Source organism: Chroicocephalus ridibundus, chromosome 23 (genome assembly GCF_963924245.1).
Source record: "Chroicocephalus ridibundus chromosome 23, bChrRid1.1, whole genome shotgun sequence".
Classification (NCBI taxonomy): domain Eukaryota; kingdom Metazoa; phylum Chordata; class Aves; order Charadriiformes; family Laridae; genus Chroicocephalus; species Chroicocephalus ridibundus.
The window spans coordinates 4,840,284-4,855,988 of record NC_086306.1 but is presented as its reverse complement, the minus strand read 5'-3'; the positions used below and the strand labels follow the sequence as shown (position 1 = coordinate 4,855,988).

The window sequence follows — 15,705 nt, the reverse complement described above, 5'->3', positions numbered from 1 at the left end:
AAAACCACGTGGGATTCGAGCTGTTTTCACCCTAAACAAGCCGGGGGCAGGAGAAGTTGGGCTCAGGGCAGCTACACCAGCCCAGGACCCCCCTCCCTGGCTCCCCCCTGCCCCAGGACACCAGCACAGCCCTGTGCCAGGCGATGCCCAAGAGAGGGAAGGGGATGGGGAGGGCATGGATCCCTCCCTTCCCCACGCCAGACCCTCCCATACCAGGGATGGCCGGATCCTGCCGGGCACCTGGGTACCAACACGGCACCCAGACCGAGCTGCATGCACTGAGTCCACCCACTCCACCCAAAAAAAAGGGACTTTTTGCTGTCCATGGGCTGCAGCCCATCTCCCGTCTGATGGACCCACCGAGGGTCCAGACCAGTGCCCCCAGTTTGCAGCAGGGACCGGGCTCGGGTCTCCTACCTGGATGGAGGTGCAGGTGGTGATGACGCTCGTGTCGTACATGGTGTTGCTGTCGTTGATGTCGTCCGGCAAGGCCGGGCTCTTCTCCGTCTTCGGCGGCAGGGTGATGGGGGGTGACGGGTTCTTGGGGGAGAGGTTCACGTCGGTGCCATTGCCGAAGGCTTGGATGGCGTTCCCTGGGGACAGGAGATGTTTATTTGGGGGGCTGCACCCCCCGGGTGATGGGGCAGGGTGAGGAGGGGGACAGGGAAATGCCTTACGGAGACAGGGGTTTTCCGTGAAGTCCCGGAGGAACTTCTCGCATTCCTCCTCCATGTTGCCGCTGCCTTTGCAGGAGCACCAGGGCGAGATGGTGATGCTGGTGGTGCTGGCGTCGACGTAGTTGGGCGTCATGTCGAAGCCTGCTCCCAGCAGAGGAGGAGGAAGAGGGATGAAGGGCCGCGGTGGTAGAGACCCTTTGCCATCCCGACCCCCCCGGCACTCACCGATGAGCCCCGCATAGGAGCCCAGGCACGCCTGGTAGTTGTCCCCGGGGCAACTGGTCAGGGACTGGAAGGATGCTTGGCAGTTGGTGTGGAAATCAGCCAGCCGGGACCTGGGTGTGAAGAAGAACAGGGAGAGGGATGGGATTTCACCGCCGCTCACGGCAGGGAGCAACTCAGCAGCGAGGAGAGACAATTTTCACAGGGTCACAGAATCCCAGAGTGGCCGGAGTGGGAAGGGACCTCTGGAGATCACCCCGTCCCACCCCCGGCCAGAGCAGGGTCACCCAGAGCAGGTGGCACAGGGACGCCTCCAGGCGGGGTTGGGATGTCTCCAGAGACGGAGACTCCCCCACCTCTCTGGGCAGCCTGTGCCAGGGCTCTGCCACCCTCACAGCACAGAAGTTCCTCCTCGTCTTGAGATGGAACTTCCCACGGTCAAGTTTGTGCCCGTTACCCCTTGTCCTGTCCCCGGGCACCACTGAGAAGAGCCTGGCCCCGTCCTCCTGACACCCCCCTTGAAGTATTGATCAGCGTTGATAAGATCCCCCCTCAGTCGGCTTTTTTCCACACTGAAGAGCCCCAAATCCCTCAGCCTTTCCCCATCAGAGAGATGTTCCAGTCCCCTCATGCTCTTGGTGGCCCTTTGCTGTCCCCTCTCCAGCCGTTCCCTGTCCTTCTGGAACCGGGGAGCCCAGAACTGGACCCAGTGCTCCAGCTGGGGCCTCCTTGGGGCAGAGCAGAGGGGGGGGATGACCTTTTATTTTAAAAAATAAAAGCGAAAAAAAAGAGGATAAATGGGACAGAGGGAGGAGATTGACATGAGATCTAGACTCAGGAGGTGATAATTCTTGTCTCACCGCAGCCTGCCGGACGGTCACGGGCGAGGGAGGGGTGTCTGCCCGCGGCGGGTACCCATGGGGGGTCATCCCCCGGGTGTGGGACCCTCGTGCCCCCATCCTTTACGGCTCCCCACCTCCCCGGCCCTTTCCCGAGCGCCTCCCGCCGGGCAGAGCACACCATAAACTTCACCACCTCGTTCGGCCGCGCTGCTCCCGGCGCCGTTACCCGACTGTAAAATTTCACCACTCGTTTTTACCTTCCCTCCCCTGAAATGTTAAAGCCCGGAGAGCGCAAATTAAAGCACCCGAGGTTGGGGGTTACGTTTTTTCCTCTCTTGCTTTGGCAGCCGAGAAGAGGGGAAAAAAAAAACCCCAAAGGAAACCTCGCAGAGGCCTCGGGGCATGGAGATGCTCGTGCCCTGCCAGACTCGGCTTTGGGGGCAGAAAGATGGGGAGAGCGGCAGCAGGACCAGGAGGAATACAGAAGGGACAAGAGGAGGCGATTTCCACTCCTAACCCAATTATTGGCTTGGTTACCCCGTTCTCATCTTCTCCCACTGCTCAGAAAAAGCCCAAGGAGCGATGGAAGCGCAGTTATTTCCAGGTGTATCCATAATCTGGCTCTGCCGACACAAACCCACGCTTCCCACGCGATGCTCTGGGGATTTTTATTTTATTTTTTCTTTTCCCCCCTTGGGATGAACCGAATCACCGAGGCAGGAGGATAAAGACGGGGGAAGGATGCAGAAGAGGAGGGAGAGACGGACCAGGCGGGCAGATGGATGGGCTGCGGTTTTCCAAATGGACTCAGTCATTAAACGAAGCGACACGAGGCTGAACCGTGGCCCAGGCTGGATCTCAATCACGGGCAGGAATCGCCGCGAAGCCGCCAAGTTGCTGACACTGTCGATGAGACCTTGCATTTCACAACAGAAAATCTCCTCGGCTCTTCTTTTTTTTTCCCCCCACACTTCATACCGAAAGAAGAAGGCATACATTATTTTCTTTAGCTCCCTTTTCCTTCCTTCTTAATTAAATGTCATCTTTGTCCAACCGGGGATTGAATCATCCAACAGTACCTGCCTAAAGCCATAAGAACGGATGAAAATAAAGGGTAGAAATTGCGGTGGGGTTTTGTTTTTTTTTTTTTCCTTTTTCTAAATAGGAATGATTTGTTTTCAGCAGGTTTTGATGAAATTAAAGGTGGGAACAAATGAAGCGGTGACTGAACGGAGCAGGAGGGACCTGCAGCGATACTTTACATCCATCCGGCACTTTTCATGGCACCTGATCCCAAGGGCGCTGAGGGAGTGGTTGGGGGGGGAGGGGGGGGCAGGTACCCCCAAAATGCAGCCAGTGCCGGGGGGGAGCAGAGATGCTGCGGCTGAGCCTGGAGCCAGACGGCCACTGCCATTCCGTGGTCTATATTCTGGGGAAAGGACAGAAGAAGGAATAAAGCACAGCTGCCGGGGGCTGGATCAGAGCACGGGATGCTCCATGGGGGAACGCAGCGGTTTCCTGGAGTCTTTTTTTGCTGTTTCCAGCCATCCGTGACTGGGGCTTTTTCCAGGTCACGGGGTTTCGCAGCCACCGGCGCAACCGTCTTCTGTGGAGCGGCTGAGCCTCTTCTGGGGACATCCCAGTCCTTTGGGGATCCCAGCATCGCCCCACCGCGAGCTTCGGTACCCGAGCACTTGGGTACCTTCTTTTCGCTTCTTCCCAGGGCCGGCTGCGCTCAGTTGTCGCCCGCTGACGGGCTGCCAGCAGCGGGAACTGGATTATTTTCCCACTTCCACCAGCTGCCTTGACCCACTTCCAACCTCCCGACAGGCTGCAGGTTTCCAGGGCAAGGTCAGCCTCTCCATCTGGGTTATTCCAGCTCTCCCGACGAGAAGACGGGAACTCCCGGGCACGCTGGATGCTAATAAAGAGCCGTAACGCAACTGGCACCGCCTGTCCCTCCCCTCCCTCCTTCAAACACGACTCCCCTCACCCCGTGTGCGGGTTTATTTTGGCCGGACCCACATTTATTTTCCTCCCTCAGGAGGAAAGAGGGGGGTTCCCATCCTGCGCCCGTTCCCGGGGCTGATGCTCAGCCCTCGGCACACGTTCTCCCCTTGCTGGAGCCGCACACGAAGCCCAGCGTGTGCAGAAAAGCTTTGCCAGGGGATTTTTTTTGTGTGTTTGCAGCGCTCAGCCCTCCCCACAGCCAAATTCAGCCTCGGCTCAAGGGGTTTTGCTCCCCATTTGCCAACTGGGAGCAGAAGGAAGAGCCCGGGAAGAGCAGAAAAGCTCCAACCCCGCTCCTTTCACACAATCCCCGTCGCAGGGAAGGTATCTGGACTCCCTCCTCCTCCCCTCCGCGGGAGAGGAATAAAGTTTCCGACAGCATTTCCCCCTCTCCCCAAATTAGAGGCGAAGGCACGTCAATTCTCTTAAAGAACTGTGGCAAGTTCATCACCGAGCGCCACGAAAATTTGTCACGCTGCTCCCCGGGGCCCTGCTCCTGGCTTGTAGCATCCTCTAAGGCAAATGTTATTCTTTTCATAATACATGACAAGCCAGCTGGTAATCTTTCCAGAATATCCAAGCCAGATGTCACTCTTTCCGTTGTATACAATGAGTTCGCAGTCACTGGATGAGGCTCTAACTGCCAGGAATAATCCCTACTGGAGCCGGCCCATAGTTTCTCAGATTTCTGCTTTTAAGTGCCCGGGAAAAATAAAAAAAAAAAAAATAAAAGGAGAGGGAGCCAAGTCCATCTTAGCAGAAACAGGAGGAATTGGTGCCAAATCAACGGCTGGCAGCTCCAGGCAGCAGGTGGGGCTGGACAGGCTCTGCCTGCAAGGGCCAGAGCTGGGCTGGGGACGGGGAAAGGGGACGGTGGCAACGGGGAGCTGCGGGGCACTGCCCCGGCCAACAGGGTATTTTTCCTGAAAGGCCTCCAAATGGAAAAAAAAAAAAAAAAAGAGTTAAAAAGTGATTAATTATATATATATTATACTTAGGCTCCAGGGAGACCTTATAGCAGCCTTCCAGGCCCTAAAGGGGCTCCAGGAAAGCTGGGGAGGGACTCTGGAGCAGGGAGGGGAGCCATGGGACGAGGGGGAAGAGCTTTACACTGGCAGAGGGGAGACTGAGATGAGATCTGGGGAAGAAATTGTTTGCTGTGAGGGGGGTGAGCCCCTGGCCCAGGTTGCCCAGAGAAGCTGTGGCTGCCCCATCCCTGGAGGGGTTCAAGGGCAGGTTGGCCGGGGCTTGGAGCAACCTGGGCTGGTGGGAGGTGTCCCTGCCCAGGGCAGGGGGTGGCACTGGGTGGGCTTTAGTGTCCCTCCCAACCCAAACCATTCCATCATTCTATATACACACACATATATCATATCCCAAACCCGCTCCAAGTGCTACGTTTCATAGAATCACAGACTGTGCTGGGTTGGGAAGGACCTTTAAAGGTCATCGAGTCCAACCCCCCCGCAGTGAGCTGGGACATCTTTTACTAACGGTTCCAAGTGAAGGGGTTACAAGCTGTTTCTCTTTGATCCATCTAAAAAACACATTTGTTTTTTGGGTGAAAAGAGCAGGACGACACCAAGGGGAGGCAATTCCAGGGTGCCGGGGCCTTTAATGTGTCCCTTTCCCTCTGCCCATCTCCAGACACCTCCCAGGGACCTGGGTCCCTGGGGTGCCTGTATCCCTCAGTGCACAGATCTCCCACGTAGGTGACTTCGTGCGTCGCTGCAGGGACCATCCCATCCCCTCCTGGTCGCCAACTCATCTCCTACCCTTGTTATCACGCAGAAATTCAACCTGCCAGCGAGACACCCTCGCTCCGACATTAAAAGTTACCTACACAGCAGAGGATTTTTTGATTGCGAGTTTATTTTCCCTCTCCCCGCCTCGCCATCCCCGGCTCGTTGGTGCGTCGCAATTTTTTTTTATTTTTTTTTTTAAGCAGAAAAATCCCCGGAACAGATGCAAGGTGCCTAATTGGGTGCTAATTGCTCCCGTCACCGCATGCCTATGAGAAGTCCAAGCCGGGCGCTGGTAATAACTCACCACCCATCAAAGCGAACGGCATCAGGCTCTTGAATATTTCATGCAGAGAATGTCCGAGATGCGGAGATTACTCAAGACGTTGCGTGTTGTTGGTTTTTTTTTTTTCACAGGCAATTTACAGGGACCAAGGAAAAATGGTTTTAATAGACACGAGCGTGGAGAGGCGGCTCGGAAAAGCGTTTTTCCCCCCCTGCAGAGCAGCGGATGCTCAAGAAGCTGCGACAACATGCAAAAACTCAGCGAGACATGAAAAAAAACAACAAAAAACCACCGGCCCGCTGGGCATCCTCCTCCCGACACGCGCTCTGCCTGCTCGTCCTGCTGGGGATGAAGGCTTTCCAAGCCTGGAGAAGCTGAGATTAAAAAAAAAAACAAACTAGAGCCTCAAACACCAAGAAGAGCAGTCAGGGAATTCAAAGAGCCCCGGGGATGGGGATCAGCTAAAAAAAATAATTTGCTGGAGCAAAACTCTGCTTTTTGGGATGACCCCTTGCCAAACTAGTAAACAGATCACAGGGCGAAAAATAAAAAAAAAGATCAATGGAAATATTTGTTTTATCCAGGAAAAGTTGTCTGCCACCTCTGGAGGCCAAAGTCACCTGCTCTGGTTATGAGCGAGGAGGGTTTTAATTCCTGCTTTTAGGGAAAAATCACACCCCTGCAATAGCACAGCATCTCCCCGTGGGAGATGGGGTCCCCCATCCCAAAGCCGCCCCTCGCCCAGGGAGACGGGGGCAGCGGGGAAGAGGCAAAAAGAGAACGATCTGGAAACCCCCAAATTAAAGCAGAGCTAAGCCAGCGAGAGCGGGGGGGGGAGGAAAATGCGGACAGACAGACAACAGACCGACTGCTAAGTTAGGAGCCGTTAATTAAGAAGTTCCGTTCGCCGTATGTATTTTTAGGACGCCGCATCTTGATTCATCACAGATAAGAGCAGTTGAAAGACTTTTTTGGGGGTTGTTTTTTTTTTTTCTTTCTTAATCCTCTTGCCTCTGCTCAAACCCTATCATTACCCCGTAAGAGAGGGGAAGAATTAAACGCACGCATCATTTGATTTTAATTGAAGGACTGTTCTATTTCATTGAACTGCTAACTAAGCCGAACAGGAGATTGTGTTTACATAAGCAAACCCTGAGTCAGTATAGACTTGCTGTCACATTAAGTCAATACTTATGAAGGCTCTCTATTTAATTATTCAGTGCAAATTGACTTATTATTGTGTTAAGAGCGCGCTTAGCCTTCAGCAAGGTGGCCGGGGAGCTGAGAGACCCCTTCCATGGGGTGACCGTGGGGTCCCCGGTGGAGAAGTACCCGTGGGGTGCTGCCCCACTGTCCCCCTCCCTCTGTCCCCCCCATCATACAGGGAAGCCGAAGCCACCAACCCTTACAGATTTGCTAATTTAAGGTTCCCCCCCGCAGGTTATCACATCCCCGGTGCAGCCACTCAACCCTGGGGACCCGACAGCTCTGTCCCCCCCCGACTCCGGGCACGCACATCGCTCCCCTCCGCCAGCTCCCGGAGCCGCTGTGAAAATCCGGGAGCGTTTTTTTCCCCTCCTCCTCCTTCTTCCCAGACAGCTCTATGGACAGCCCGGCCGTACTTCTGAGCCGCTCTCATTACACGCCGTAATGAGAAAGTTGAGCTGCCGCGCGGCTGTTTATCAAGGAAACATCCATTACAGATGGCATTTCTGCCCGCGCTAAACAAAGAGCGTGAAGGCGAGGACGTGGGTTTAAAACAAAAATAAAATAATAATAATAATAAAAAAAAGCGTTTTGTTCCCATGTTTGGTGTTTAATCAATACCAAGCCAGGCTGGATCCATCCCTCCCCGAGCCAAGCATCCCTGGCGGGTCCTTGGGCGATGAAGCAAAGTTTCCCCCTTCCCTGGGGTATCGCTCCTGAGTCAGCATCCCCCCAGCCAAAATGTGATGGTTTCTGCCCTTTCTGCCACTGGGCGCAGACACAGGGGTCCGGCGAGGAGCCGGGCAGGATCCGACTCCCTCCCCAGAGCCACAGATATGCTGAAAAAAGGGGGAAAACCTCAGGCAAATGAATCGTCGCCCTGCTTTTGGATGCCGAGGAGCTACAGCCAGTGGAGGCAGGGAAATTCTTCAGCACCAGCATCACTGAAGCATATAAGACCAGATTATTTGTGTTCCTGACTTGCTGATGCAAGATGAAAAATACAGCAAACTGCAGCTGCTGAAATCAGCTCTTTTCTCCCCTTTCCTTCCCTTTCCCCTTAGCTGAGGTTAGTGTTTTGTGAAAGGTTTTTATATTCTGGGAGCTAAAACCTGTCCGTTGCAATCAGACGCAAAGCTCGGGGAGTTTGTCAGGCTCCTCCGTTGTGCTGGGAAAAGCTTCCCGGCACGAAAAGCTTCACAAATTACAGCGATCTGAGCCTGATTGCTCCCGCTCTCGCAGACGGGAGCTGGGAAAAGGGGCTCGGGCATCTCACCGGGGACTTTTTTTAGCAGCCTCACGGGTCAAGGCCATTCGAATTGCTTCGCCTAGAGCAAAATTCAGGATTTCAGCCCAGAATAACCCAGATTGGGGCACCCTATTCCTGAGAAGGGCACAGTTGAGTGCTTGCCCTCGCCAGTACCTGAGCCCATGGCAGGGATGCACGCAAGCTCCGGGGCCGCATCCTGGCAGGGATCTGTTGGAGCGGGGACGGAGGAGGCCACAGAGATGCTGGGAGGGCTGGAGCCCCTCTGCTGTGGGGACAGGCTGAGAGAGCTGGGGGGGTTCAGTCTGGAGAAGAGAAGGCTCCGGGGAGACCTTGGAGCCCCTTCCAGTCCCTAAAGGGGCTCCAGGAAAGCTGGGGAGGGACTCTGGAGCAGGGAGGGGAGCCATGGGACGAGGGGGAAGGGTTTTACACTGACAGAGGGGAGATTGAGATGAGATCTGGGGAAGGAATTGTTTGCTGTGAGGGGGGTGAGCCCCTGGCCCAGGTTGCCCAGAGAAGCTGTGGCTGCCCCATCCCTGGAGGGGTTCAAGGCCAGGTTGGCCGGGGCTTGGAGCAACCTGGGCTGGTGGGAGGTGTCCCTGCCCAGGGCAGGGGGTGGCACTGGGTGGGCTTTAGTGTCCCTCCCAACCCAAACCATCCCCTGATTCTACGATTCATGCCCTCGGCCTCTACACTGTGCAGCACATGGAGGGGTTGCCCAGCACCCTCCTCCTAGCCACAGGGACTCCCAGGTGATCCAGAGACACCCCCCCCCGCACTGGGACACTGCCTGCTGGTTAAAATACCCCAGTCCAAGAATACCACATTCCATCAGCAGTGATGGAAAAGCTGGTGGCTTTTATCTCCCCAGCTTGGTGACCGCTGATGGGCTGGTGTTCAACGACCATTTAGCCACCAACCCCGAGCAGCTGGAAAGAGGGAAAAAGCCACTAAAACTTCCAGAATGACTGTTTTCCTTGCTGCACCATTGATTTCCCCTCTTCCCCAACTCCTCTGCTTCTTGCAGGATGGAAACAACGCGACCCCAGGGTGGGTTGTGTCCTGCGGGAGCAGCAGCCCCTACGAGGAGCATCCCCATGCACCGCGGCGAGATGGCAGCAAAAATCTCCCCGCAAAGTCCTATCCTGGTACCAAGGGCTTCGCCGTTCATTAGGCGATCAGCCAGGAGGCTTAATTATGCTCGCAGCCCGCGCGGGGAACATTATCTCATCTCCTGTCACCGCTGGGTTTCGGAGCAGCTTGCCGATCTGCTTCCAAGTTCAATGCCCTTGCCAGTCCCACGTGCAGATAAGGAGGACGAGCATCCGTCCGCGATGCCGGCCCGCTAAGCGCAGACATGGCTGGGAAAGCCCAGGGCAGACCCCAGCCTTGCCTTGCCCGCAGGCAGGGGCTCGGCATGACGGGACACGGAGGGGTTTCATGCCCGGGTGCTCCTGGTGGGTGCAGATGCCGTGGGAAGGAGGACAAAGCCTGCACGCTCTATTTATACACATTCCCGGCACCTGGTGATGATCTTGGCAGCGGCTGCCTGCCAATGCTTTGTTATTTATAAACGCAGAGGGCTTGGAGAGGCAGGGGAGAGAGAGGAGAGCCCCCCCCCAGCCCCAAGCACCCTGCAGACCACCCTGTCCCTGCAAAACAAGCCTGGAGCCACTCAGCAAAGGGGACACCAACCAACCAAACCCACCCTGGGCGCACGTGGGTGCAAACCCCACCAGGCTTTTGCAAAGGAGCCCAGCAAGCTGCTCCCCCAGAGCTGGACCAGCATCTCCAGGGGTCCAGGAGCCACACACCGGAGTCTGTGGATGCCCCACACCGGGTGCACCGAGCCCCTCTGCACCGCTGCCGAACGAGCCCCGCCTTGCTCCAAGCCAAATCCTCCCTGGATACCTCTGGGCACCCCCCCATCGGTCAAAACCCGCCGAGGAAGCGCAAAGAGCAGCTGCCGGAGGAGCTGGTATCACCCACGGGGCGGTTAGACAGCCCAGAGTTCCTTCAGCTCCTTCATTCACTGGGTGCTCTCGGCCTGGAGCAGCTGGGAAACGCCAGGGACGTGCAGGGAGGAGGAGAGGAGGCTGCGGGAGAAGGATGCAGGCTGCCCCGGGAGGTGGTGGAGTCACCATCCCTGAATGTGTTTAAGACTCAGGCGTGGTGTTACGGGATACGGTGTAAGGGAGAACTTCGTAGAGTGGAGCTGATGGTTGGACTCGATGATCCCCAGGGTCTTTTCCAACCTAAATGATTCTACGATTCTATGATTCTATGATCCTAAGGGGTTCAGCCGTTGGGTAAAGCCACGCCCAGCTCTTAAATTGGGAAGTTAGACCCACAGCAACGGGAGCCGCGACTCCCTGCCCATGTTTGGGGCAGCGCCGGGGTGGACGGACTGACGGATGCTGGAGTCGGGCAGCCAGTGCCAAGCAGACAGGGCTCTCAGAGAAGTCTCTTGCTTGTCTGAGTTTCCAAGGAAAATGACGGCTTTCCCTGACCAGCTCTGCCCCCCATCCTTTCCCCATGGGCCAGGGGAGGTGATGATGCCCAGGCACAGCGTGCAGGGCCATTCCCTCATCCCTGAGGAAGATGTGCCAGCAGGAGACCTCCAGACAGAGATCATGGAATGGTTTGCGTTGGAAGGGACCTTAAAGATCATCCCACCCCCTTATCCTGGGCAGGGACACCTCCCACCAGCCCAGGTTGCTCCAAGCCCCGGCCAACCTGGCCTTGAACCCCTCCAGGGATGGGGCAGCCACAGCTTCTCTGGGCAACCTGGGCCAGGGGCTCACCCCCCTCACAGCAAACAATTTCTTCCCCAGATCTCATCTCAATCTCCCCTCTGTCAGTGTAAAACCCTTTCCCCTCGTCCTATCGCTCCACTCCCTCACAAAGAGACGGAGGGGGCAAAACAGCAGCGAGGACCATAAAGTGCAGCCTACGCGTGCGCGCTCGCTCCCAGGGCAAGCACGGAGGGCAGACCCGTCCCCTGCAAGAAGGCTCTGCCAGATCCCTCTCCATCCCAAAAGCCTGGGAGAAAAAAAGCCAGACCCTCTCCCACTCGCAACGCAGCATCAACAGAGAAAAATCCTTATTTTTGCCCCCACCCCGAGCTCAGGTGCGAGGCACAGCTCCCCCCGGGGAGGTCATCGCTTCTAAAACGCTTGCGCAGCTGCAAACACGAGGAGGTGACACGAGCTGCTGGAGCATGGCAGCAGCTCCGAGCATCCCCCGGCGCCCCGCCGCGGGCTCGTAACCCCTCTCATACCCCACTGCTGCAGCCTGGGTAATGGAACCGCTTTTAATGGGGGGTCTGGAGCAAACCCACCTGCCCGAGCCTTGGGGGGCACCGCCAGAGCCCCCCGGGAGAGAAGCGGGTGGGAGGGGACCTGCTCTTGCAAGCCCAGATCCGCGGGGCGCATCCCTGGGCAGCCCCACGCCGCCCCATCCCGGGGAGAAAACAGCCGAGGTCGAGGCGAAACTCCGCAAACCAGCGCCCAAAGCTGGACGCGTAAATAAATGCCGGATTTGGGGGCTTTGCAGAGCGAAAGCCCCCACGCGGGGCCGGGCAGCATCCGTGGTGCTGCTGGAAAAAACGCATTCCCAACTCGGAGCGAGCTCCCAGAGCAGCCGCTTCACGCTCCCCCCTTCCCTGCTTCACCTCTTCCTGGTGGAATTTCACTCCATGCAGGAACAGCTTTATAATTAACGCTCGGCAGCTCTGTGGCCCCTCTGGTGTCCCCCCCTGCCCTCAATGAGCTGCTAACGGGGGTTTATCCCCCTCCGCGAGCGGATGCATCCGCAGCATCCAACATCCGAGGGAGCATCACGCCTGCCGCCGGAGAGGCGCTACCATTAATTCGGCCACGACTCGGCGCGGGCCCTGGTATCTTTTATTCGTAGACGTTGCCTTATTGTATTACTTTTTGATAAAAAGCCCCATTCCCACGTTCCACACGCACTCGCAGCCAGAGGAGGACCCAAAGCCGCGTTATTTATTTATTTCGCCACCAGGCTCCGGGAAACTCCATCACCTTGATGGCAAAAAGACCCTCCTCCTCAGAAACCTGTTCTTTATGAGGCTGATCCAGCCCCCGGAGGGTGACGGGAGGTTTTTTGCCGTATGAATAATGAGTTTCATAATGGAAGAAAAGGCTGATCTCCCGACTTTGCTCCGCCAAGGGGGAAAACAGGGAATTTTTGCCAGCCGTGAAGTTGGCTGGGGACACTGAAAGCACGCCGATGGATTTTGCTGCTTGCAGGGTCTGGATGCTCCGGCTGCCTTTCGTCATTCACAGAATCCCAGAGTGGCCGGGGTGGGAAGGGACCTCTGGAGATCACCCCGTCCCACCCCTGGCCAGAGCAGGGTCACCCAGAGCAGGTGGCACAGGGACGCCTCCAGGCGGGGTTGGGATGTCTCCAGAGACGGAGACTCCCCCACCTCTCTGGGCAGCCTGTGCCAGGGCTCTGCCACCCTCACAGCACAGAAGTTCCTCCTCGTCTTGAGATGGAACTTCCCACGGTCAAGTTTGTGCCCGTTACCCCTTGTCCTGTCCCCGGGCACCACTGAGAAGAGCCTGGCCCCGTCCTCCTGACACCCCCCTTGAAGTATTGATCAGCGTTGATAAGATCCCCCCTCAGTCGGCTTTTTTCCAGGCTGAAGAGCCCCAAATCCCTCAGCCTTTCCCCATCAGAGAGATGTTCCAGTCCCCTCACCCTCTTGGTGGCCTTTGCTGTCCCCTCTCCAGCCGTTCCCTGTCCTTCTGGAACCGGGGAGCCCAGAACTGGACCCAGGGCTCCAGATGGGGCCTCCTTGGGGCAGAGCAGAGGGGGAGGATGACCTCCCTCCACCTGCTGGCCACGCTCTTCTGGATGCCCCCCAGGATGCCCCTGGCCTTCTTGGCCACCAGGGCCCATCGCTGGCTTAATTCCATCCCCTCTGCAACAGCACCGGGAGATGGAGCAGCCCCGGGTGGGGAACAGGGACAGGGTGGTCCCCGGGGACCCCGCTCCACCACCATTCAGGGCAGAAAAGCAGCTCCGTTCCCCGCTGCTCTAGTTCTGCCCCACGTCTCTACCCCACCCTGGAGGGCATCGCCCCACGGCAGCCTCCCGAGCCAAGCAGAACCACAGTTTTACACCAGGGGTTTCGGAGCAGATCAGAGCTCAGGGTGGGGTGGGGGGCTCGGTTGGCAGCCCCTCCGCTTGCCACCCACACGCAGCCCCGCACAAACCCACGGCATCCCCCCACAGCACGAAGGACTAAACCCAAAGCCAGGCTTCAGCCTCTCCACCAGCAGCCCAAACCCCTTGTCTCTGCCCTGGTTTTGCGCACAGGCGTTACTGGAGGAGACCGCACGGCCTTGGGAAGACGCAACCAAAAAACCTGCGATAGGGTCACGCAACCCATCCACTGCCCCGCACAAAGCCCGCGGGTCTCGCTCCGGCACCGGGAAAGGCTGGGAAAAGCCCACGAAGAGCCCTTACCGGCAGAGGTGATCCGTCCGGCACGTGTTGCGCAGATCCAAGCAGTTGGGCTTCTCCTTATCCTCGTAGGAGCAGGAAGGGACGATGGTTTGCCGCCGCCGCTCGGCGCAAGCCTGGTCCTTGCAGGAGCAGAAGAGGAGGCGGTAGGTGTACTCGCTGGGGACGCGGTCGAAGAACTGGCGCAGGGCCTTGTGGCATTTCCTCCGGCTGCAGTGCTCGGTGGCCGAGATCTCCTTGCTGCAGGTGGAGATGTAGCCCGAGCGCAGGCGCTTGCAGTTGTCGTTCAGGTTGCAGGCTTTGGCCGCGTCCAGGCAGTGGTTGCTTTTGGAGTTGGTGGCGGGGTCCATTCCTGCCCGGAGAGCGAGAGGGAGGAGGGATGAGCGCGGTACCAAGGGATGGGGAGATGCCCTCACGCTGGGGAGATGCTATGAGGAAGGGGGATGGCACTGGTGACACCCCCTGGCATGGCTTTTCCCTGCCCTGGGGAGGGCTGGATGCACCTCCGCGGTGTCCCCCCCCTTCATCCCCATCACCCTACACCATTTTGGGGTCCATCCTCCAGCACAGAAGTGGTTAATTCACACTGATTGCAGCAGGGGGATCTGGTCAAAGAGCCTTCGGTGCATAATTCATGCCATGAATTTGCGATATATATATATTTTTTTTTTCCTTGTCAATTATTCAAAGAATAATTATTAATTATTCAGCCTGCTCCAAAGCAGAATAATCTGCCGAGCTGCACAGGGTCCCTCCAGCCCCCGCCTCCTCTCCTGGGGCTCCCCAAAACGGGGTCACCCCCAGCCGCCCCCCCCCTCACCCAGGGCTGAGCATTACCCAGGCGGGGACGATGGGGACAAGGTTGCCACCGGAGCTGGGGACCAGCCACCAGCCCCGCACCGACCGCGTCCACCCTGGGAATCCCAGCCATCAGCAAAAAAAAAAAAAAATAAAAAAAGGAAAGGATGGATGAAGCCAAACCACCGCGTGGGAACAAACGCTGAATTTCACTTTTTTTTGGTTTGGTTTTTTTTTTTTTTTTTTTGTCAAAATGATGGATGGCTCTCGGCAGCCCAGGTGCTATTTTAGAAGCCACCTGACTGCCCCAGCCACCACATCCCTAGTTTCCTCCCCTCCGTGGCCCAGCCAAATCCGTGGATTTCTCCCTTGTCTCCCGGCTCCTGCTGGCAAAGACAAACGAGAGCCCGGAGGAGGGTTTCCTCACAGACCTGTTTGTAGGGCCCTGCTAATTAGCGAACGGCAGGCAGCTGCCCGGGCCAGCGTTTCCCCCCACCTCCCCCAGCTGCCCACGGGGGCTGCCCTGCAGGGGGGCAGCGTTTTGGGGGTGTCATTTCCAGCGCGGCACCCAACTTTGTCTCCTTTTCCCATGTTCTCACCCAACTCGGCGTGAGCCTCTGAGGCGGGAGCCGCAATCACAGCACCGCCTACATTAATGGGTCCCAATTAAACAGGCGAAGCTGGAAGACCCCCCCCCCACCCCAAGATGCTGTCCCATGCAAACCCAACCTGATGTTTCGCTGCCCTGGGGGGATGTTGGAGCTGCCGGGGGCTCGGTGCCACCGTGATGGCCATGGGGTCCTGACCCCTCCCATGATGGCCATGGGGTCCCCATAACCCCCTTCACCCAGGGCCAGCCCCCCCAGCTGGGCGGCGATGCCATGAGACCCCACAGCCACGGGCCGGGGCGGGGGCAAAACTTTTAGGAGAGAACCCTCAAAATGCCAAACGTGTCATCCCAGCGATGAACACGCACCACACACCCCCCCCCCCGTGGAGATCTAGGAGGGACGGGGGAGTTCGATGAGACGTACGTAAAGCGAATGGTTCTTATGATGTATGATTTATAAGTAGATCTGCCTCGGGAAACAGCGCGAGGCAAGAAGGTCGCCTGAGCTGAGAGAGACGTTTGAGCTGACGGATGGTCGGAGCACGAACCGGT

The 15,705-nt window shown here is 57.3% G+C and overlaps 1 protein-coding gene across 3 annotated transcripts in view; it reads right to left on the bottom strand.

Moving 5' to 3' along the window:
• The window catches only part of GFRA2 (GDNF family receptor alpha 2), a 30,812-nt gene that overhangs the window by 2,065 nt on the left and 13,042 nt on the right, over positions 1 to 15,705 (bottom strand). For all 3 annotated transcript variants that reach the window (XM_063358741.1, XM_063358742.1, XM_063358740.1), the window contains 4 exons: positions 13,749 to 14,097; positions 903 to 1,012; positions 678 to 818; positions 418 to 593 (listed from right to left, as the gene is read on the bottom strand). In XM_063358741.1, coding sequence (XP_063214811.1) covers positions 418 to 593; positions 678 to 818; positions 903 to 1,012; positions 13,749 to 14,097 — 776 coding nt within the window. The remainder of the gene's footprint in view (positions 1 to 417; positions 594 to 677; positions 819 to 902; positions 1,013 to 13,748; positions 14,098 to 15,705) is intronic.